Here is a 23,175-nt window from a genome sequence, read left to right as displayed (position 1 = left end):
GCATCGTAGACTGTCTAGGAAAAAATGTGTTCTATTTCAGGCTTACTTCCATGATCTTTTCCTAGGTAAGCCCTGGCTATTGTGACTGCTCAGGAAAGGAAAAATTGCTTTACTAGCAATGGAAGCTAACATGTTGTGTGGGGCAGAGGGATTGTAGTTGTATTATGATTGATGTCAGGCTTACTAAGTCACTAAACCATAGTGACAGAGGGTCAGTGGGCATTCCTAGATTCTCAGCCTGGGATTCACATGAGGATCCCCTATCCCTAGGACAGAGCCAAGGAGGCAATTACATGTAGGACAGCAAGGTCCAATGTGTCTTCTTCCTATGTCTCCCCCATGTGTTCCAGGGCCTGGCTTGAGGCTGGCTGGAATAATTTCTGGGTACAGTTACTCAAGGTGTGTCTGTGAGTCTGTATAGGTTCTTAATGTGTCCACATACACATGTGAGAGCACATATGTACTTCTTAGGGTATGGGAGCACATATGTACTTCTTAGGGTATGCTCCATTTTGAGGGAACTTCAGCACAATGGTAGGGCCTTCTTGTGGTATGGTGTGTGTATGGCCAGCAGGCAGGAAGCGTTGAGGAAGGCACTTAGATATACCTGACCTTGCAGTGGCTGTGCCTGGAAGACAGGGATGGAAGCTGGGTGGTGGGGTCAGGGTGGGACGCTCCTCACAGTGCGGGGTCATGTGCCCGGCGGGTAGGTGAAGGAGTACGAGGAAGAGATTCACTCACTGAAGGAGCGGCTGCACATGTCCAACCGGAAGCTGGAAGAATATGAGCGGAGATTACTGTCCCAGGAAGAACAGACCAGCAAAATCCTGATGCAGTATCAGGCCAGACTGGAGCAGAGCGAAAAGAGGCTAAGGCAGCAGCAAGTGGAGAAGGACTCGCAGATCAAGAGCATCATTGGCAGGTGAGGGGCGGCCTGGGGAGGGGTGGCAAGGGAGATCCCACTTCCCACCCTCAAACTTGGGAGATGACCAAGAGAGTCCACCACCTGGGGATGCTACCCCTCACCTATTACTGGATGGGGAGAAACTTCTTGCTTGGTAAATTAAATGCTCCTTTTCTAAATTCTGACCTCTTTCCTAATACAGTAGCTTCTGAAGCTCTTGGAAAAAGAAAATGTACCTGTTACTGTCCATCTGTCACTGTGTCTGGATTCGGTCTAAGCTAGGACTCCCTACTGGTTTATTCTTAACCTAGCTTATAATGTTCACACCAAAGCTAAGCAGGATGCCCTAGCCAAAGTAGCAGACCCTCCCTCGCCAGCCTTGGTGTCTATTAGAAAAGTTCTTTATATTCGTAACAGGATCTCATACTTTCATCCAGGTTAGAGTGCAGTGGCATCATCATAGCTCACTGTATCCTCAGACTCCTGGGCTCAAGTAACCCTCCTTTCTCAATCTCCTAAGAAGGTGGGACTTTAGCCAAGCACCACCATGCCTGTCTACTTTTTAAATCTTTTGTAGAAATGGGGTCTTGCTATGTTGCTCAGGCTGGTTTCAAACTTCCAGGTGTAAGTGATCCTCTAGGATCACTAGTGTTAGGATTATAGGCATGAACCACCATGCTGACCCTAAATGTATTTTTGAGTAAGATGTAGTTAACAGAGAAGGGCTTCTGGACTTGAAACATTTTTTTTTTAATCACTGCTTTTTTTTTTTTTTTTTTTTTTTTGTAGAGACAGAGTCTCACTTTATGGCCCTCGGTAGAGTGCCGTGGCCTCACACAGCTCACAGCAACCTCCAACTCCTGGGCTTAAGCGATTCTCTTGCCTCAGCCTCCCGAGTAGCTGGGACTACAGGCGCCCGCCACAACGCCCGGCTATTTTTTTTTTGGTTGCAGTTTGGCCGGGGCCGGGTTTGAACCCGCCACCCTCGGTATATGGGGCTGGCGCCCTATGGACTGAGCCACAGGCGCCTCCCTTAATCACTGCTTTAATTGATGCTCTGTATGAAAAGTCACCTTGAGAATCTTCATCAAAGGAAGGGAGATACTGGGAATAATGATTATGAAGACCCCTCTTGGGCTAGGGGTGCCCCAGGGACTGTCACTGAAAATGGCCTAGATTTCGTGAGGTGACTTAGAGGACATAGAAGTCAGTTGGGAGGAGGGAAGGCTGGGGGTATCTGGGTGAGAGAAGTCTTTGAGGCACAGAAGCTGCCCTTAGCAGGTAGATGTGAGAGTCCCTAAGAGGAAGGTGGAGAGCATTATCATAAGTAATAATTGTCTTTTGGGTCACAGCAATAGAGAGATTCTGAGGGAAGGGGAGAAAGAGCCTCAAGCAAGGTTTTTCCAGAGAGCTGTGGGGTTGTCTGGGATCAGGAATTTCATGGGCAGGGTCCGAGCTGTGCCCGCCACTAACCCCACTGAAGCCCGTCCCTTCAGGCTGATGCTGGTGGAGGAGGAGCTGCGCCGGGACCACCCCGCCATGGCTGAGCCGCTGCCTGAACCCAAGAAGAGGCTGCTCGACGCTCAGGTGGAAATTACAATGTCATTTATCTTCTCTGTGTCCCATCCCCATCCATCCCACTGTCCTTCGTGCACTCACTACACCAGTCATCCCAGCCACATCACCATCTGTCTCTCATCGTCCTCCATTTGTCCACTGGCTGCTCCCAGTAGCCCCCCAGTGACCCCATCTTCATTCCATCGTCTGTGCCTTTGTCACTCCTGGCAGCGTCAGCCCAACCCCTGTGCCTCCCTGTTTTTCCAATCCTGTGTCTTAAGACCTTCCACCAGAAGCTCAGTCTTTCTGCTCCCATACCCAGCCCAATTCCTTGAATCTCTGCCTCTTCTTTCCCCTCTCCTATTCAAGGCACAAAGTTCAGCTTCCTCTGAGCTTTTCTTTGGCCAGAAGGGCTAGAAGCTGCCATTTGTTAGAATAGAAAATAAGCTGTAGTTTCCCCAGGCTCTGGTAGGTGCCCTGGACACTTAAGGTCCTTATTACCTCTATTCTCTTGGGTCCTCAAATTTCCTGACTTCTTGGCAGCTCCTGCATAGCTTCCTCTTCCTGGCCCTTTAGAGCTTGAAGGCCTCTGCCCAGTAGCTTCCCTTTTCCCTCAGTGTTTCATTACAGCCTCTCTTTGGTCTTCTTCCCCCTTAACCCTCACACCTGACTCGCTTCCCAGTTTCCTGCTGCCCAGCCTCTCTTTTCCCCAGCCAGCATGTAGGACCTCCCTCCTGCACCCCTTTATCCCTTGCTTTCCCCAAATTCTGCTCACTTTCCTACCCATACTCCTCTTTCGTCTGCTCTGAGAGCATGATTCTCCCAGGCTTCCCCCACAACCACTAAGGCTCCTGATCCCATGACCCCACTCTCTCCCCCTGCAGCTCCTCATCAGGTAATTCTCCTGGTTCCGCTTTGGCCACGGGCGGAAGACACAGGGGGAGGTGACTCCGGACCACTGCAGGTTGGTCATAAAGCCCACTCCCTTCCAACTCTCCTATGGAGCCTCTCCCCCTACACCCAGAGAACCTCCACAGATCCTACCCCTAATACCTCCCTCACAGACTCATGTCCAAAGGCACCATCCAAAGAGAGCACTTACTGCTGCCTCCCAGAACTGTTCAGTGATACCTTAGCAACACCAAGAGTTTTATCTAGACAGGCCCAGCATATTCACAGGTTCCTACCCCTTTCTCTACAAAACCTCTAAACTTCCCTCTGGACTCTAAACACTCTTCTACCTCTACCTCTCCAGTGTATGTCTGTCACCCCCCATTTCACCAGAGCGTCCTTGAGGGTTGGGAAATTGGGAATGGGTTTTGTTAATGGGAGGTGGCGATGGGTTGGGGAACCCTGGCTATAGGGGCTGTGCTGACTGCAGCAGGTAGGTTGGGGTTTCCTCTTCTTTCCCTAACCTTAGTTCTTTACCCTCCTTCCCACTCCTTGCCTTTTTCTCTCTTCCTCCTCCTTTACATTTGAGAGGTAGAAGGCATCCTGGGGTTCATATTAGCCCCAAATGGGCAGGGATTAGGAGTATGTCACTAAGTCGAGACTTTGGGGTACCCTGGAAAAAAATGCTGTTGAGATTTTCCCACAATAGGCAGGATGGGTGGAACAAAGAGAAGGAGCATGAAAGGAACCTTGGACAGATGTTAGGACTTGGACTTACCCTTATGACCTGGGAGTGAGAAGTAGGAAGAGATGTCTTCCTAGACCATATCAGAGGCTGAGTTCAATGTTGATTCCCAGGCAGAGATGCCAGGAACAGCATGCTAAATAAACCTCTCTCTATTGCTAAAGCCACTCACTCCCCCTCTCCTGCCACCCAGTGGCCTTACCAGACATAATCCTAAAAAGCTAGTAAATGAGAACCTGGAAGCCACAGACATCATTTCCAAGATGTTTTGTTTCCTTTGGGATTGATCTGCAGTGGGCAGTGGTTCCTCGTACTGTAAAATTAAAGTCTGCCTGCTCAGCCTCTCTTTCAAAGTAGTTAGTGATCTGTAAATAGATGCTAAAAGGCACCAGGGGACCTCACCATTTAAAGGACTCCTGCAGTGAATTCTTTTGTAAAATGAATAATGGTACCCTAATTTATCTACTTTCTAAATTTGGGTCCCTGGGGGTGTAAGGGGCATGCCTGTATGCTGTTGCCAGTAGACAAGCAGAGAGAAGGGAATCCGGGGTTCCTTCCTCTGCTGTACTCAGGATACCCTACCATTCGAAATTGCCTCTCACTGACTTGCAAAAAGTTATGTGATACCCAGCAAGCAGCTTTGCTTAAGGCTGAGGTTTAGGTGACCCGAGCTATCCTGGGATAGAAGGGAATGCAGATCTGGCAGTCCTTACTTAGAACGTTTTTATATCCTTTGGAGATGTCAGACATAGCCACATTCCCAGATCTAAAGGCCCTGTAGCCTAGGAAATAATTTGGACATTTGTTCTAAACTGGGTATTAGTCCTCCTGCAACTCAGCCATTAATTTATAAATTAGTTTTGAGCCTAAGTGTTTTGTTTTGTTTTTTTTCCCAAGACAGAATCTCACCTGTTGCCCCAGCCTAGAGTGCCATGGCATCAGCCTAGCTCACAGCAGCCTCAAACTACTGGGCTTAAGGGATCCTCCTGTCTCAGCCTCCCAAGTAACTGGGACTATAGGCATTGTCACAACACCCAACTAATTTTTTCTATTTTTAGTAGAGATGGGGATCTCGCTCTTGTTCAGACTGGTTTTGAACTCCTGACCTCAAGTGATCCTCCTGACTGGGCCTCTCAAGAGCTAGGATTATAGGCATGAGCCACTGTGCCTGGCCTGAGCTTAAATTTTGAAAATCCAACTGAGTGACCAGAAGTGGAGGGGAGTTCGGGTAACTTTCTTTTTTTTCTAGCAGAGGAATAGAAGGTAGGGCTAGGACAGGAACCAGCAGTTGGTCCAGGAGTAGCAGTAGGAGATCATGAGAGTAGGACCATGGGTGGGAGTAGGGTCTGGTACCCCTCACCTTCTAACTGGGCACCCAGGGAGAGGGGACCGAAAGGAAGGCAGAGGTGGAAGAGAATAAAGCCAGTTTCTGCTTCCCGGAGGTGCAGAGATTAGGGCATGCTGTGTCTGCAGAAGCTCCTATTCATTTCTACCATAAGTGTGAGAGAGAGGCAGCCCTCCCACAAGATTTTTCCTTTCCCACATCACTTCCCTGAATCCCCTTCCTTTCCCCCCAGTACAGTTAAACCTCTCTAATTTGGAATGTTATATTTGAGAAGATGGCCACTGTGAATAAGTGACAAAACTGAATGACAGTGTCTATTTAATGAAATGCATGTCTTCAAAATATATACAGTAAGTAGAACTCAATGAACAACATTTTTTCCACTCAGGTCCTCAGGGAGCATGCATTAATGAATAGATAGGATTGAAAAGTCTGTTTTCTGGTATAGGTTAAATATCCCCTCCTACAGACACATTTCCACCACTAATTTGCTTAGCACACCCTTTCTTCACAGATAAAGGAAAACTCAAGCCCAGTTTTTGTTCAAATTATGAAAAAGTTCCAAATCCACAGGGGTTTGGATTAATGAGGTTTTGCTGTACTGCCTGCCCTTGTTCCTCAACACCAAGTTCCTACATTGGATTGGGGGTGGGTTGGGAGGGGGTTCTTAGAGGAGGGCGGGCTGGGCAGGGGATATGTAGGTAAGCTAGAGGGGTTAGGTTGGGGGTGAGGTAGGAACTTGTTTTTGAGCTGGTTTCCTGGCGTGACATTGGGTTGAAAGCTTTAAGGCACTGTTAGGAGTCTGGGGGTGAGATTCTCTTCTCCCTGATCCCAGAGGATGTAACTTCTGCAGGTGAGAAACAAAACAGGGGAATGGTGGGGATTGTCCTGGGAGGGGGGGATGGGACATGGCTTGTAGAATGGGCTGGCTGTGGGGGAGGCCACTGCCTGGGGGCTTGGCATCCAGGTTCCCTTGAAGCGTCTCAATAAGTCCGCGCTCTCCTCTTTGGTGTCTTGCAGGAGAGGCAGCTTCCCCCCTTGGGTCCAACAAACCCGCGTGTGACGCTGGCCCCACCGTGGAACGGCCTGGCCCCCCCAGCCCCACCCCCCCCACCCCGGCTGCAGATCACGGAGAACGGCGAGTTCCGAAACACCGCAGACCACTAGCCCACCCAACATCACAGACCTTCTCCTTCTCTGTGCACCCTGCCTTGTAATAGCACCAACCACCAGGACTGGACATCACCGAGGGACAGTGGGATTGCCTCCCTCAATGCCTCCTTAGGGGGCACTAATCTCCCACCCCCACTGCACCATTTCCAGGAGGGAGAGTGGGGACCCTCAGCTGCCCCCTTTTCCTTTGTCGGGGTGCTGCCCCCTCCTAGACCCCCAGGGATCTTTGCTCCAGGACACCGCCTACCCCACACAGACCCCTTCACTCCGGGGTGCTATCCCCATCCTCTGCCTCATCGTTCCCCTGAGCACTGGGGGACAGACCCTCACCCCCACCTTGGGGGTGTGGCACCTCCAAACTTTCAACTTCAGGGTGATTTTTTAGCAGTAACCAGAGCTGACAATCTAACTCCCCTCTACCACCCCATTTAGGCTTCCCCTGCCCCCCTTGTTATGGGGAGGGGACCCCGGGTGAGGGGGCCCTATTATCCCTTGATTTCTCAGGAGCGTCTGGGGGGGGCTCAGCACGCACAAACTCCTTCTCCTCCTATCACTCTTAAATTTATTCCCTCCCCACCCAGAACCTAATGGGGTGGAGGGGGCCACCGGGGCAGGGAGGGGGCGGCAAGGGGAGAATGGGAGTTGTCTCCCCTTCTTCCCACACCTGATCTGCTCTTGGCTGGTCCCAGAGCGGGGTGAGGGGGCTTATGCCCCCCCCTCCCCCAGTGTGTTGGGTGGGGTGGAATTGAGGTTAGGGTGAGGGGTTAGGGTTTGGAGGGTGTGTATCTTGGGGAGGACAGACTAGTTGATCTGCCCTACCCTGACAACACAAGCCCCTCCTACCCCTCCCCTCTCTCTTCTTGGTCTCTACTCCCAGGGGGAGGGGGGAACTTACTCTAGGAAAAGCCATGTCTCTCTCCCCCAGGGTGGGGGGACCTGTGTTGGAGGAAGGGTGTTGGGAGGGGGCCCCTTCCATGACTCTGCCCCTGGGGGGAGGTAGGACAGGGCTGGGCTTCCCTCTCATCCTACCCCCCACCCCCAATCTCCCTCCACCTCCTCCCTCCCGCCAGCTCCACAATTTTTTCGGTGTTTCTCTGTATATAGTTCTCTGGCGGGATAGGGGAGGTAGGATGGATGGGGTTTGGGGTGGGTAGGCTATGGAGGGGAGGAGAAGCCCCTTCTTGGCACCCCCCCTTCCCTGACTGCTGTCCTCTACCCAGCCTTGCCCCCATATCTCTTCTTGCGTTTGGTATTGAGACTTCCAGACTCCACCTTTCTTTCTTTTGTATGGACAGTTCCCCTTCAGTCCCATCCCCCTACACATACACCCAGCCGGGGCCAAATTTATACTTATATAAAAGTTGTAAATATGTGAAATTTTATCCCTGTGCCCATTCCTTTCCTCACCTCAGACCCTACCCCTGGACTTTCCACCCCTTTCTCTCTTCTTTGGCTGTTGTAATTATCTGGGGTTTGTACTGTACATATCCGGGGTGTGTGTGTGTGGGCTGGAGGCAACCCCTCTGTACAGAGCTTCCTGGCCCCCTCCCCCCCACTCCTCGCCCCCTCTGCTTCCCTCCTCACCCATCACCTTAATGGTAGGGAGATGCTCTTCCTACCTGTTTTATTTTGTTTTCTCGTTTTCCCTCCCCATCCCACTCCCAGCCTTCTCTATCCCTTACCATTGTTCCTTTTCCCTCCCAACCTCATTTCCTTTTTTTCTGGAGTGTGTGGTGAAACAGAAAAATCATGTTTAATAAACGGAGATTGTTCTTTTATCACTGAGCTTTTTAAGGCTGGGGTGTCGAGACAAACCAGCAGGGTAATGGGATTTACTTTTTGAGAGGAAACTAACAGCCTAAGAGAAAAATCATATATCTCTGCCTGATGTCATACTCTCCTAATAGAATGTCACTCTCCCGTGAGATTTACTCTATTTTAGAGCAGAATTAATTTGCACTGGCTAGACTTCCCGGCGTAGCTCTCTCATCATCTAATGCTTCACCTAGTCCTAAGGAGCAAAGAACAGGAGCAGCGGCATTATCGGATAAAATAATTTACATTTTTATTGTTTGGGATTTATTGAGGGCACAAAGAATTAGGTTAGACTGATTGCATTTGTTAGATAAAGTCCCACTTATAATTGTGTCCCGCCCCCAAGAGGTGTGCCGTACACCGTGACCCACTATCCCCCACACTCCTCTACCCCCCACTTGCTCATTCCCCATCCTCCCATATCGTTTTTAAAAACTAGAAATAAGGTTTATTTGCCTAACTGTTGGTTAAACTGCTCCCATGTGGAATTTAAGAAAGAACTTGGTTCCTTAAACAAACTGGGCTTCCAGTCGTAGGCCCACTACTTGCCAGTCGAGTTAATTCTTAGTTTCCCCTGCATGGAAGCTGAGGACGGCCACCTCTACCCTGCATGATTGGTCGGAGGACACAAGATGATGTGGGCAACTGCCCAACCCACATGGTACTCAAGTATATTTCGTCCCTCTCAGAACCTACCGGGGGGCGAGCGCTATATTTAGTCACCGGAAAACGGCCGGAACGGCTGACGGTCTGCCATCTTCGTCCAGGTTGTGCTTTCCAGGGCCTCAGCTTCTGATACTCCGCAGCCGCGGTAACCTCTGCAGCTCTACTTGCTACCCCAAAAGCTCGGGGTAAGGGGCCATGGGCCTCCTACTAGCACCGCCCTCCTCGTCTGCGTAACCAATCATCACGAGGCTTGTAGATTCCCGCTCCCGGACTGGCTGCGGTCCTAACTACGCCGCGCGCGCCCAGCGTGGGCGTCCGGCGGGAGGCGGTGACTTCCGGCTCGGGACAGCGCTGTGGTGGCGGAGGTGCAGCTAGGCCAGCGCCACTTGTGTAAACGCGGGGGTGTGTCGGCAGAGCGGGCTGCCAGGTCCGGACTCGGGGAATCCCAGTGGCCACGGCTTCCTGGGAGCTGGCTTCTGTGGTCACTGTAAGGCGAAGCGGAGCGGCGGGGCAGGAGCATTCCTAGGCCAGCAGGGTCAGGCTCGTGGCTGAAAGACCTCTTCATCTTACATAGCATCTGGAAGTTAAATCCTCGGTTGGTGTTTTGTTGCTTTTGTTTTCTTGGTGGGAGGGACTAATCTGCAGAAACCACTACTCCAAGACTGAAAATTTTCCAAATGTTGGGGTGGGAGGGAAGTGGTTTGGGGGGACGTGGTTCCTCCATTATCCAGGGCTTCTGTGACCTTCATCTTTTTCCTCTATAGCATTCATCTCACTTGGAGTCTAATCCTAAACCCCCGTTTCCTCCTCCAGACCCTCTGGGATCTCTTTTTCCGAAGAGGCCATGGATACCTCGACTCATTTGCCTTCTGTACCCTCCTCCCCGATCTGTAACCCAGCCCCACGGACAATCCAGATCGAGTTCCCGCAGCATAGCTCATCACTGCTGGAATCCCTGAACCGCCACAGGCTAGAAGGAAAGTTCTGTGATGTATCCCTCTTGGTGCAGGGTAGGGAACTTAGGGCTCACAAAGCAGTGTTGGCTGCTGCCTCTCCATACTTCCATGACAAGCTACTTCTGGGGGATGCACCCCGTCTCACTCTGCCCAGTGTCATTGAAGCCGATGCCTTTGAGGGGCTGCTCCAGCTTATTTATTCAGGGCGTCTCCGCCTACCACTGGATGCTCTCCCTGCCCATCTCCTTGTGGCCAGTGGCCTTCAGATGTGGCAAGTAGTAGATCAGTGTTCAGAGATTCTTAGAGAACTGGAAAGTTCAAGTGGTGGAATTTCAGCCCGGGGAGCAACCTCCTACCACACACTTCTTTCCACCACTTCCACCACATCCTCTCCAAGAAGTTGGTGCATTCGCTCTTCTTTCCAGACCCCAGTGCAGTACTGTGCTTCCACTGAGAGCCCTGTGGGAGGGGAGGGGAGTGAACTGGGGGAAGTGTTACAAATTCAGGTGGAAGAAGAAGAGGAAGAAGAAGAAGAAGAGGACCAGGGGTCAGCTGTACTCTCTCAGACTCCTCAGTCTCAGAGAGTATCAGGAAGTTTAACCCATCCTCATGGATCCCACCCACTACCCATATCTGTAACTCCCCTCAGGCTTCCAGAGAGTGAGAGCGCATCACTTGAGCTTCCTGCCCCTCCTGCCACATTGGCCCCCAAAGTCTTCTACATTAAGCAGGAACCCTTAGAACCTAAGGAGGAGATATCAGGAGTTGGAACTCAGTCTGGAGGAGCAAAGGAGGAAGCCAAAGTGTTTCCTGGAGGGGACACTGAAGGGAATGGGGAGCTAGGGTTCTTGTTGCCCTCCGGGGCAGGGGCAACATCTGGGGGTGGAGGGCCATCATGGAAACCCGTGGATCTTCATGGGAATGAAATCCTGTCAGGTGGTGGAGGACCTGGGGGAACTGGGCAGGCTGTGCATGGGCCTGTGAAGCTAGGGGGGACACCCCCTGCAGATGGAAAACTCTTTGGTTGCTTGTGTGGGAAGCGATTTGCAGTGAAGCCAAAGCGTGACCGGCATATCATGCTGACCTTCAGCCTTCGGCCTTTTGGCTGTGGCATCTGCAACAAGCGCTTCAAACTGAAGCACCATCTGACAGAACATATGAAGACCCATGCTGGAGCTCTGCATGCCTGTCCCCACTGTGGCCGTCGGTTTCGAGTCCATGCCTGTTTTCTTCGCCATAGGGACCTATGTAAGGGCCAGGGCTGGGCTACAGCCCACTGGACTTACAAGTGACTGCCAAGGCTGTATACTTGAACTTCTAGGACTAGATAACCACTGTTGCTGACGGATACTTCTCCCTTACTACTATGACATCTGAGTCCTGCATCTTGTAATCATGCCAAGAGGGTAGATAGATTAAGGACCCTTTGCTCTTGGATATGGGCTTCTCAGATTTGGAAACTCAGATTTCTCATCTCATCCCAGGTTTTGGCTAACCACCTTACACGAAAGTGGTTTTTACGCCATACTTAAATTGTTCACTTGCCCATAATGGACATTCTTTTTATAATGGTGAAATCCATTGAGGAAACTACATTTCACATTAGAACGATATTTAGTGAAAGAAGAGTTAGAGCAAAAAGACAGTGATAAACACATATATTTTTTTAATAGAGATGATATCTCATTCTTGCATAGGCTAGTCTCAAATTCGTGAGTTCAAGCAGTTCACTTGCCTCAGCCTCCCAAAGTGCTGGATTACAGGTTGTGAGCTACCACACCTGACTAATGATAAACATTTCATTCAGTTTCCACAAGGAGTTAAAGAAACTAGTCTCTAGCTAGGGATACCTTTTATTCAGAGCTTGAGTAATTCAGAGACTAAGCTTCAAACTTTTTCCTTCTCGTCGTTGAAATGATGTGAGCAGACTTCCTATTGTGGACTTTTTTATTATATCTTTCCAGAAGCCCCTCAGATTGTTGCTTGATTTCTCTCTAGTAGGCACCTTCCCAACTCTTTTTATCTTGTAGTTAAGCACTTTAACAAACTTAGAACTCTCTTTAGTAGAAGGTATTCCCTCAATAGCCTGTGCCTCTGGTCTACCTTTGACCACTACTGATAATTCATATATTGGTAACAGTGACTGGAATGTGATCAGTGAACTCAGGAGATGGTACCTAAAGTGCCACAAGGGTGGCACCACTGCCCTATGAACAAGTTGCTGTTGTCAAAGAGGGACTCAGGACTAGGACAGCACATACTAAAGGCTGGAGAATAACTTGCACAGTGAGACCACACCTTTCTCATCCTACCCACATATAGAGACAGGCTCTCTATTTAGGGGTGGAGGGGGACTTGCGATTACTTAATTTTTTTCAAATAAACTGCCCTGAAATCTAAACTAGTATTGGACTGGATTGAGTAATTTATATGGGAAAGACAACATGAGAACAGATGTACAGAGACTTGAGTGTGTTCTTAAGCAGCTAGGTTATGTTAATGGGGGGAAAATGGGATGGCTTCACACTGGTGCAGAAAACACTACCCTGAACTTAGGCCCTAACTTACCACTGAATAACCTCAGGTAAGTTACTTTATGTTTCAAAGTCAGAACTATTACTTTTTGTGTTTTTGTGTGGGGTAAGGGTACAGTGATGTGCACCACCTAACTGGTTCTCTGTCTTTTTTTTTTTTTTAATTTTTATTTATTTATTTCTGAGACAGAATCTCACTTTATCACCCTTGGTAGAGTGCTGTGGTAGCTCATAGCTCACAGCAACTTCAAACTCCTGGGTTCAAGTGATCCTCTTGCTTCAGACTCCTGAGTAGCTGGGACTACAGGTGCCTGCCATGATGCCCAGCTATTTTTAGAGATTGGGTCTGGCTCTTGGTCAGGCTGTCCTCAGATTGGTGAGCTCAGGCAATCCACCCACTTCGGTCTCCCAGAGTACTAGGATTATAGGCATGAGCCACTACGCCAGGCCCAGTCTTTTTTAAAAGAGGTTTGTTCACGTGATTTTTACTTATCATATCCCTGACTTCCTGTATTAGGTATAATGTTTGGTTTGTTCTACAAACATTCGTTATAGAGCCCCTGTTATTACATATCTCATAAATGATTCAATTATTATTATATTTTTTAGAGATGGTCTCACTTTGTTGCCCTTGGTAGACTGCTGTGGCGTCACAGCTCACAGCAACCTCCAGCTCTTGGGCTTAGGCAATTCTCTTACCTCAGCCTCCCAAGCAGCTGGGACTACAGGCGCCTGCCACAACACCCGGGTATTTTTTTGTTGCAGTTTGGCCAAGGTCAGATTTGAACCCACTACCTTCGGTATATGGGGCCGGCACCCTACTCACTGAGCCACAGGCGCCGCCCCATGATTCAATTCTTCAGAGCTCTTTGTGCCCTCTTCTAACTTTTCACACTTCTGGGTGACTTTATCCACTCTTTTAAACTATTTAAATAGTGATGATCTTTAATTGTATATCTCTAGTTTTCCTGCCCCCAAAACGCACTTGGATTTCTCCTTTCTTCCTTCAACAAGTGACTTCTGTGTACCAGGCACCAATGAAGAGAGCAGAAGGCATCTTAGGGGCTTGGACTATGGCTTATCTCTTTTAAGAGACATATTTAAAGGCTGGGTGTGGTGGCTCATGCCTGTAATCCAGCACTCAGGGAGGCAGAGGCAGGTGGATTGCCTGAGCTCACAGGTTTGAGACTAGCCTGAGCTAGAGCAAGACCTCATTTCTAAAATTAGCCGGGTGCTGTGGTGGGTACCTGTAGTCCCAGCTACTCAGGAGGCTGAGGCAAGAGAATCGCTTAAGACCAAGAGTTTTGAGGTTGCTGTGAACTGTGACGCTACGGCACTCTACCAGGGACAACAAAGTGAGACTCTGTCTCAAAAAAAAAAAGGGAGATAAAGTTAAACCAGCCATGTAGATACTTAATAGACATCTCAAACTCAGCATGTCTCAAGTAGTCTACCCCACCTCTAGCAAGCTCTCCTTTGTAGTTTCCAGTAGTGGTTTCACCATTCACCCAAATTCATAAAATTGAAACTTGTGAGTGTTCCTTGACACTAGCTGTTTCACTTCCCATACATGTCCTACCAATGTTGTCTCGTGAATATTTCAAATTGATGCATTCCATTATCCCCACTACTACTGCTTCAACATCCTAATTGGTTCTTTGTCTTCTGCCTTGCTTCCCTCCATATTTTACTCTACACACTATGGCCATGGTCATCTTTCTAAAGCAAAACATACTGTTTCATCACACTCAAGCTTAAACCTTTCTTTTCATTGGCTTTCTCTTGATCTTTCCTGAAGTTCAAATGATCTGGCCATGGTAGGATCTCTGCTGTGTGCTCTGATACTTCCCCATATCTTGCAATTTCCTTTATTCAATAACTATTTGCAAACTACCCACTATAACCCATTATGTGTGGACACTGCTCTAGGCACGATGTATAGCATTCATTCCCATAAGCTTACATTCCAATGTTGTAAAGAAAATAAACCTATGGGGGCAAGACATGATTGCAGGAGGGACTTTACCTAACAATTGCAATCAGTGTAACCTGGCTTATTGTACCCTCAATGAATCCCCAACAATAAAAAAAAAAAAAAAGAAAAGAAACCAGGTAGGGAGGGGGTGGGGTCTTGGTATGTACCACACCTTTTGGGGGGCAAAACACAATTGTAAGAGGGACTTTACCTAACAAATGCAATCAGTGTAACCTGGTTTCTTGTACCCTCAATGAATCCCCAACAATAAAAAAAAAAAAAGAAAGAAAAGAAACCAGGTAGGGTAGAGAGTAACAGAAAAGGAAGGCATACTACTATACATATTGAGCTAATACTCAAAGGAACAAAAGGTCCAGACATGCAAAACAGGGAAGATGGTTCTAGTAAAGTTTTTAGCAGATGCAAAGGCCAAGAAAGAGAATGGTGTGTTCATCTAGTAAATCTGCACCTGAAGCTACAGGGAGAGGGGCATGACATGATTGAAGAGGTAGACTGGAGCTGGGTCACACAAAGCCTTTTTTTTTGACAGAATCTCAACTTTGGCATCACAGCTCACAGCAACCTCAAACTCTTGAGCTCAAGCAATTCTTTTGCCTCAGCCTCCCGAGTAGCTGGGACTCCACAACGCCTGGCTATTTTTTTTGTTGCAGTTTGGCCAGGCCGGGTTTATAAATAAAATTAAAAGTAATGAGTTGGGCATGGTGGCTCATGTCTGTAATATACCCGCCACACTTGGTATATGGGGCCGGCACCCTACTCAATGAGCCATAGGCACCACCCAAGAGCCTAAGATTTCAATTGGAAATATTCATTACTTAGAATTTTTTTTTTTTGTTTGTTTGTTTTTGTAGAGACAGAGTTTCACTTTATTGCCCTCGGTAGAGTGCCGTGGCCTCACACAGCTCACAGCAACCTCCAACTCCTGGGCTTAGGCGATTCTCCTGCCTCAGCCTCCTGAGTAGCTGGGACTACAGGCGCCCGCCACAACGCCCGGCTATTTTTTTGTTGCAGTTTGGCCGGGGCTGGGTTTGAACCTGCCACCCTCGGTATATGGGGCTGGCGCCCTGCTCACTGAGCCACAGGCGCCGCCCCATTACTTAGAATTTTTTGTTAGTATTTATTTATTTTCTTTGAGACAGAGTGTCGCTCTGTTGCCCTGGGTTGAGTGCCATGGTGTCATCATAGCTCACAGCAATCTCAAACTCTTGGGCTTGAGCAATCCTCTTGCCTCAGCCTCCCAAGTAGCTAGGACTACAATCATGTGTCACTACTCCTGGATAGTTTTTCTATTTTTAGTAGAGATGGGCTCTTGCTCTTGCTCAGGCTGGTCTCGAACTCCTGAGCTCAAGCAATCCATCAGCCTCAGCTTCCCAGAATGCTAGCATTACAGGCATGTAATGTCCAACTCATTACTTTTAATTTTATATAATTTTATTATATTCTCTTGATACATGGCTTTTAGCATGTCATTACATTATTATAATCACCTCCAACTGAAAGTTAAGTGAAAGTTTCTCAACTGCACAGTTAAATGAATCATGAAAATTTCCTTTATTCTTCCATTGAAGTCTGAAAAACCTGCTGGAACTGTAGTTTGAGCTCAGAAAATATATCTGCTACAAATTTGTATGAGAATGGAGATCTTTTTGTTTTTGCCTTTGATAGCTCAGGAATTATATAAAGAAACTTAAGGCCAGGCGCAGTGGTTCACACCTATAATCGCAGCACTCTGGGAGCTCAAGGCCAGGTGGATGGCTTGAGTTGAGGAGTTTGAGACCAATCTGAGCAAGACCGTATCTCTACTAAAAAATAGAAAAACTAGTTGGATGTCATGCAGGCATCTGTGGTCCCAGCTACTCAGGAGGCCAAGGCAAGAGGATCACTTGAGCCCAAGAGTTTGAGATTGCTGTGAGCTATGATGATCCTATAGCACCCTATTCAGGGCAACAGAGTGAGACTCTGTCTCAAAAAAAAAAAAAAAAAAAGAAAGAAAAGAAAAGAAAAAAATTTGGCTGTATCTGTGATTCAAACTACTTCTCTTTTTTTTTTTTTTTTTGAGACAGAGTCTCACTATGTCGCCCTGGGTAGAGTACCATGACATCACTGCTCACAGCAATCTCAAACTCTTGGGCTTAAGTGAATCTCTTGCCTCAGCCTCCCAAGTAGTTGGGACTACAGGTGCCCACCACAATACCCGGCTATTTTGTTTTTGCAGTAGTTATTGTTGTTTAGCTGGCCCAGGCCGGGTTCAATCCCATTGACCTTGTTGTAAGTGGCCAGCGCCATAAATACTGTGCTGCGGGTGCTGAGCCTGATTCAAACTACTTTAATAACTTTACTGCAGTATAAATTTCACATGTAGGCACTCTTTTGGCTTACAATTTTAGACTATATTCAGCAAGAAACATTTCCATGTCTGGAGCCAAAGCTAATTTCTAAAGCCTTTCAATGTTTGATAATCATAGTTCTCCAGAAAATTGGAACCAATAGGATATATGAATATACCTATTAAGATTTATTTTAAATAGCCAGGTGTTGGGGTGAGCACCTGTAGTCCCAGCTACTTGGGAGGCTGAGGCAAGAAAATTGCTTAAGCCTAAGAGTTTGAGGTTGCTGCGAGCTATGACACTACGACACTCTACTAAGGGGCAACCAAGTGAGACTGTGTCTCAAAAAGAAAAAGGAGTTGAATATAAAAATGTTAAATGTGTACATATATGTGAGCTCTAGATAAGTATATAGATTAAAACTTATATAGACGGGTGACCCCTGCAGCTCATTAGGTAGGCGCTAGCCCCATATATCAAGGGTGGCGGGTTCAAACCCAGCCCCGGCCAAATTGCAACAAAAAAATGGCCAGGTGTTGTGGTGGGTGCCTGTGGTTCCAGCTGCTTGGGAGGCTGAGGCAAGAGTAATCGCTTAAGCCCAGGAGTTGGAGGTTGCTGTGAGCTGTGACTCCACAGCACTCTACCGAGGGTGACAAAGTGAGACTCTGTCTCAAAAAAAAAAACTTGTATAGACAATTTAAAGAAAGATAAAGAAATTTAAATTTGAGGCTCAGCACCCATAGCATAGTGTTTACCGCATTGGCCACATACACCAAGGCTAGAGGGTTTCGAACCAGGCCCAGGCCAGCTAAACTACAACAACAACAAAAAATATAGCTGGGCATTGTGGCGGGTGCCTGTAGTCCCAGCTACTTGGGAAGCTGAGGCAAGACAATCGCGTAAGACCAAGAGTTAGAGGTTGCTGTGAGCTGTGATGCCATAGCACTCTACCAAGGGTGACATAGTGAGACTCTGTCTCAAAATAAAAAAGAGAAAGAAAGAAATTTGTAAATAGGTATTTGTATACTTTAAGAATGTCTAATCAGGGCTCGGCGCCTGTAGCACAATGGTTACAGCACCAACCACATACACGGAAGGTGGTGGGCTCAAACCTGGTCCAGGCCAGCTAAACAACTGCAACAACAACAAAAAAATAGCCAGGCATTGTGGCAGGTGCCTGTAGTCCCAGGTACTTGGGAGGCTAAGGCAAGAGAATCACTTAAGCCCAAGAGTTGGAGGTTGCTCTGAGCTATGATGCCACAGCAAGCTATTAAGGGTGACATAGTGAGATGCTATCTCAAAAAAGAAAGAAAATAATGTCTAATCAGAAATGTTATATTATAAACACAAGTTAATAAATAAAACTGGTCCAAGTTAATAAATTATTCTTTTTTTTTTTTTTTTTTGCAGTTTTTGGCCGGGGCTGGGTTTGAACCCGCCACCTCTGGCGTATGGGGCCAGCACCCTACTCCTTTGAGCCACAGGAGCTGCCCAATAAAACTATTCTTACTTGCTTGATGCTTACAATAATCATTTGCTCTCTATATTGATGTAGAATGATCTCCAGTTTATATTGTTGAGTGAAAAAAGCAAAGTACAGAACAGTATACATGGAATGCTATGCTTTGTATAAGAAAGGGTGGGGACTAAGCTAGAAATAAGAAAGGTCTGATATTTGCTTATATTTGTAAAAGAAATTAATAGAATAGATGAGAGCCAATAAAAATGGGAGAGAAGTTAAGAAGCAATTAGCCAGGCCTGGAGCAGTAGCTCACTCCTGTAATACTAGCATGAGGATCCATTGAGTTCCGAAGTTTGAGACCAGCCTGTGCAAGTGCAAGATCCTCCACCTGCATCTCTGCTAAAAATATAAAAAATTAGCCAGGTGTCATGGCAGGCACCAGCTACTTGGGAAGCTGAGGCAGAGGATCACTTGAACCCAGGAGTTTGAGATTGCTATGAGATAGGCTGAGGCCATGGAACTCTGTCTAAAAAAAAAAAGGAAAAAAAGAAAGAAAAAAATATATATTTATATTATTTTTTTATAAATAAAGAACATAGGGCCGAGTGCAGTGGCTCACACCTGTAATCCTAGTACTCTGGGAGGCCGAGGTGGGTGGATTGCCTGAGCTCATAGGTTCGAGCCACAGGCAACACCCGCTCTGTCTTTTGAGTTTGGGTGAGAATTTAGTGTATCTTAGGACTCATTTCCTGAGTCTGAGAATTCTTGTCCAAAATCAGTTCCGGAAGATGAGGAGTTATGATCTCTTTTCATTACTTCTTCATCTGTTGTAAAAGCCTAGAATAGTGCCTGGGACACAGTAGGTGTTATAAATAGCTGTTGAATTAATTTGTAAATGTGCATTTTTCTCCATTCTTCCTCATTGTCTATTCTCTTCTGGTCAAACTTTTTTCAGACACTTGTTGGAATATCTCACGCTATCCTCAAGCCTCTTAATGTCTTTTTATCCATTTTTCATGTCTGTGTCATTCTGTGTTATATTTTATTTATTTATTTTTATTTATTTATCAAGACAGAGTCTCACTTTGTTGTTTTCTGTAGAGCGCATGGCATCACAGCTCACAGCAACCTCAAACTCTTGGGCTTAAGCGATTCTCTTGTCTCAGCCTCCCAAGTAGCTGGGACTACAGGCGCCCGCCACAATGCCTGGCTATTTTTAGAGACAGGGTCTTGCTCTGGCTCAGGCTGGTCTCAAACCTGTGAGCTCAGGCAATCCTGCTGCCTCGGCCTCCCAGAGTGTTGGGATTACAGGTGTGAGCCACTGTGCCCGGCCATTTTTCTTTATTTCTTTCTCTTTCTCCTCTTCCTCCTTTCCTTCTTGCCTCCCTCACTCCCTTCCTTCCTTTTCTTTCTTTCTGACAAAGTCTCAGTCTTTTGCTCAGGCTATACTGCTGTGGCATCAGCCTAGCTCACCACAACCTCAAACTCCTGGGTTCAAGCAATCCTCTTGCCTCAGTCTGCCAAATAGCTGGACTACAGGTGTCTGCCACAACCCTCAGCTAATTTTTCTATTTCTTTTCTTTTTTTTTTTTTTTGTAGTTGTCATTTTGTTGTTGTTTTTTTTTTTTGAGACAGAGCCTCAAGCTGTCACCCTGGGTAGAGTGCTGTGGCATCACAGCTCACAGCAACCTCCAACTCCTGGGCTTAAGTGATTTTCTTGCCTCAGCCTCCCAAGTAGCTGGGACTACAGGCGCCTGCCACAAAGCCCAGCTATCTTTTGGTTGTAGTTGTCATTGTTGTTTGGCAGGCCCATGCTGGACTCAAACTTACCAGCTCTGGTGCATGTGGCTGATGCCTTAGCTGCTTGAGCTACAGGTGCTGACCCTGATTTTTCTATTTCTAATAAAGATGGGATCTTGCTCTTGCTCAGACTGGTCTCGAACTCCTAACCTCAACGATCTTCTTGCCTTGGCCTCCCAGAGTGCTAGGATTATAGACATGAGCCACTGTGCCTAGTCTCCTTGTGAATTTTCTTTATTTTTGTTCTGTTTTATAAAATCAGCTTTATTTTTTTATTTTTTTATTTTTTTTTGAGACAGAGCCTCAAGCTGTCACCCTGGGTAGAGTGCTGTGGCATCACAGCTCACAGCAACCTCCAACTCCTGAGCTTAAGAGATTCTCTTGCCTCAGCCTCCCAAATAGCTGGGACCACAGGTGCCCGCCACAACGCCCAGCTATTTTTCTTGGTTGCAGCCGTCATTGTTATTTGGTGGGCCCAGCCTGGATTCAAACCTGCCAGCTCAGGTGTATGTGGCTGGTGCCTTAGCTGCTTGAGCCACAGGCACCGAGCCTCCTTGTGAATTTTCTAATATTAGACTGTATTGATGGCCTTAGCTCAGCACCTGTAGCTCAGCAGCTAGGACGCCAGCCACATACACTGGAGCTGGTTGGTTCAAATCCAGCGGGGCCTGCCAAACAACAAAAACGGCTGCAACAAAAAAGTAGCCGGGCATTGTCGCAGGCACCTATAGTCCCAGCTACTTGGGAGGCCGAGGCAAGAGAATCGCTTAAGCCCAAGAGTTTGAGGTTGCTGTGAGCTGTGATGCCACAGCACTGTACTGAGGATGACATAGTAAGACACTGTCTCAAAAAAACAAAAAAGATTGTATTCATGGCCTTGAAAGAGTCCATCACAAGCTATTATGAGGATCCCATAAATTAATTCATATAAAGTTATTAATATATATCAGGTACAGGGAAATGAAATCACATTGAAAAGAATTTACAGTAGGGCAATAACAGTCTACCAAGTCATGCTATGTGTAAAAACAAACACAAACGAAAAACGCACTTGTAAAGAAATGCCACTAGACTGTCATGCTTAAGCCTAAATAAGGACATTGAAGCCTGGCTCAGTGTCTGTAGCTCAGCAACTAGGGCAGCAGCCACATACACCAGGGCTGGGGGTTTTGAACCCAGCCTGGGCCTGCCAAACAACGACAACTACAACAAAAATAATAGCTGGGCATTGTGGCAGGTGCCTTTTGTCCCACCTACTTGGGAGGCTGAGGTGAGAGAATTGCTTAAGCCCAAGAGTTTGAGTTGCTGTGAGCTGTGACACCACAGCATTCTACCAAGTGTGACACCTTGAGGCTTTTTAAAAAAAAAAAAAGAACATTGAACCCTGGCAAGAATCACACAGAAAATAATATTAAATCTCTCCCATATGCCAGGCACTTTACTCATATTATCTTTAACCTTCATAACAATCACAAGGTAAGAGATATTCCCATTTTATAAAGCAGTAACTATAAGGGGGTCATTAATTGATTGCTAATTGGGAAACCCCAGTTAATACCCAAGTCTGAATGATTGTAAAGTTCATGCTTTTTTAAATGCATTGCAGTGTACCTCAGAACTACTATTGGAATAAAACACCATCACTTGGACCTCATATCTATTTTTCCCAGCTTAATCTTAAAGCAGGTCAATTATCTCATGTATAATAAAATTATATCATGTTAAATAATTAATGGAAAGGGGAAAATAATGCATAAAACTACAAAAGAACTACATTTAAGTAGAGAAAGTTTAGTTCTCATTTTCTTTCATTTTTTAAATTTGGGATTTTGTCTATGTACAAAAAAGGCAATTAACAAGTAGCTTACTTATGAAAAACCCCTAGAGCTCTGGAATCTAATAAAAATATATCTGAGCTTAGCATTCCAAATACAACAAAGCAAATCAGTGTAATTTTAATCTCTTAATAAGGACTTTGCAAATGTAGCCTCAATATAAACAATATTACACCAACAAACCAGGCAGGCAACATTAAACCAACTGGTGTCAATACATGGCAGTAGTCAGTCCTTTGTTATCCAGACCCAGACGGGCTACAGTGTGTGCCCACCAGGTTCCAAACAGGACCTCCTCACCTATGGAACTTTTCCAAGGATCATCCAGAGATAAGCCAGGACTGTTCAGGAATTGCAAACTGTTTTAAATATTACCTGCATCACCTTGCATCCAGTATTTGGAGTTAGGGGATCTGACGTTGATAAGAGAGATTAAATTCACTACTTTAAATCTATGGTATTGACAGATTAATGCTCTCAAGAAATACATAGGTATGAATGTATTTAAGTACTGGCCTAGGTCTTTTAATCTAATCAACTTTCCACCCAATTGAGTGCTTGTTATTTGCTGTAGATTTAACATATCTTCACATCTCAGATTTGGCTTAGGCTACATTTTATTATGTAAATTTAAAAACATTTTTTTTTTTTGCCAGGGCTGGGTTTGAACCCATCACCTCCGGCATATGAGGCCGGCGCCTTAATCCGTTGAACCACAGACGCCACCCTAAAAACATTTTTAATACCATTAAATAAAGTTAATCATTAACTTTGCAAATATATTCAAACATGGAAAGATGATTTTGTTAATGCTTAGCAAAAACAGACGACACAAATAATTGGATTCGGGCAGCGCCTGTGGCTCAGTGGGTAAGGCACCAGCCCCACATACCAAGTGTAGCGGGTTTGAAACCGGCCCCAGCCAAACTGCAACAAAAAATAGCTGAGCGTTGTGGCGGGCACCTGTAGTCCCAGCTACTCGGAAGGCTTAAGCAAGAGAATCACCTAAGCCTAGGAATTGGAGGTTGCTGTGAGCTGTGATGCCATGCACTCTACCCAGGGCGACAAAGTGAGACCCTGTCTCTAAAAAAAATGAAAAAAAAAAAAATAATTGGATTCACTATGAAATTAACTCCTTTTGACTAATTGGTGAGTTTTGCACTTTGGCT

The 23,175-nt window shown here is 46.6% G+C and overlaps 2 protein-coding genes across 13 annotated transcripts in view; both read left to right on the top strand.

The window, feature by feature from the left end:
• Nucleotides 1-8,393, top strand: part of SYNGAP1 (synaptic Ras GTPase activating protein 1) — a 32,786-nt gene extending 24,393 nt beyond the window's left edge. For 4 of the 12 annotated variants that reach the window (XM_053601147.1, XM_053601144.1, XM_053601146.1 and 1 more), the window contains 3 exons: nt 711-922; nt 2,401-2,491; nt 6,463-8,393. In XM_053601147.1, the coding sequence (XP_053457122.1) occupies nt 711-922; nt 2,401-2,491; nt 6,463-6,609 (450 nt within the window). In that variant the 3' untranslated portion in view covers nt 6,610-8,393. Of the gene's footprint in view, nt 1-710; nt 923-2,387; nt 2,492-3,345; nt 6,060-6,462 lie in introns of those variants that run through there. The other 8 variants (XM_053601148.1, XM_053601145.1, XR_008382308.1 and 5 more) reach the window with 7 other exon arrangements.
• A 136-nt stretch (nt 8,394-8,529) lies between these two features.
• ZBTB9 (zinc finger and BTB domain containing 9) lies at nt 8,530-12,444 on the top strand. Its single transcript, XM_053601153.1, has 2 exons — nt 8,530-9,691; nt 9,910-12,444. Exon 2 carries the CDS (start codon nt 9,941-9,943, stop codon nt 11,342-11,344), a length of 1,404 nt encoding a protein of 467 aa, XP_053457128.1. The 5' UTR covers nt 8,530-9,691; nt 9,910-9,940; the 3' UTR covers nt 11,345-12,444.
• Nucleotides 12,445-23,175: the final 10,731 nt, after the last annotated feature.

The sequence above is a fragment of the Nycticebus coucang genome, chromosome 9 (genome assembly GCF_027406575.1).
Source record: "Nycticebus coucang isolate mNycCou1 chromosome 9, mNycCou1.pri, whole genome shotgun sequence".
Taxonomy (NCBI): domain Eukaryota; kingdom Metazoa; phylum Chordata; class Mammalia; order Primates; family Lorisidae; genus Nycticebus; species Nycticebus coucang.
Note: the sequence above shows the minus strand (reverse complement) of the source record. Positions and strands in the feature narration are given on the sequence as shown.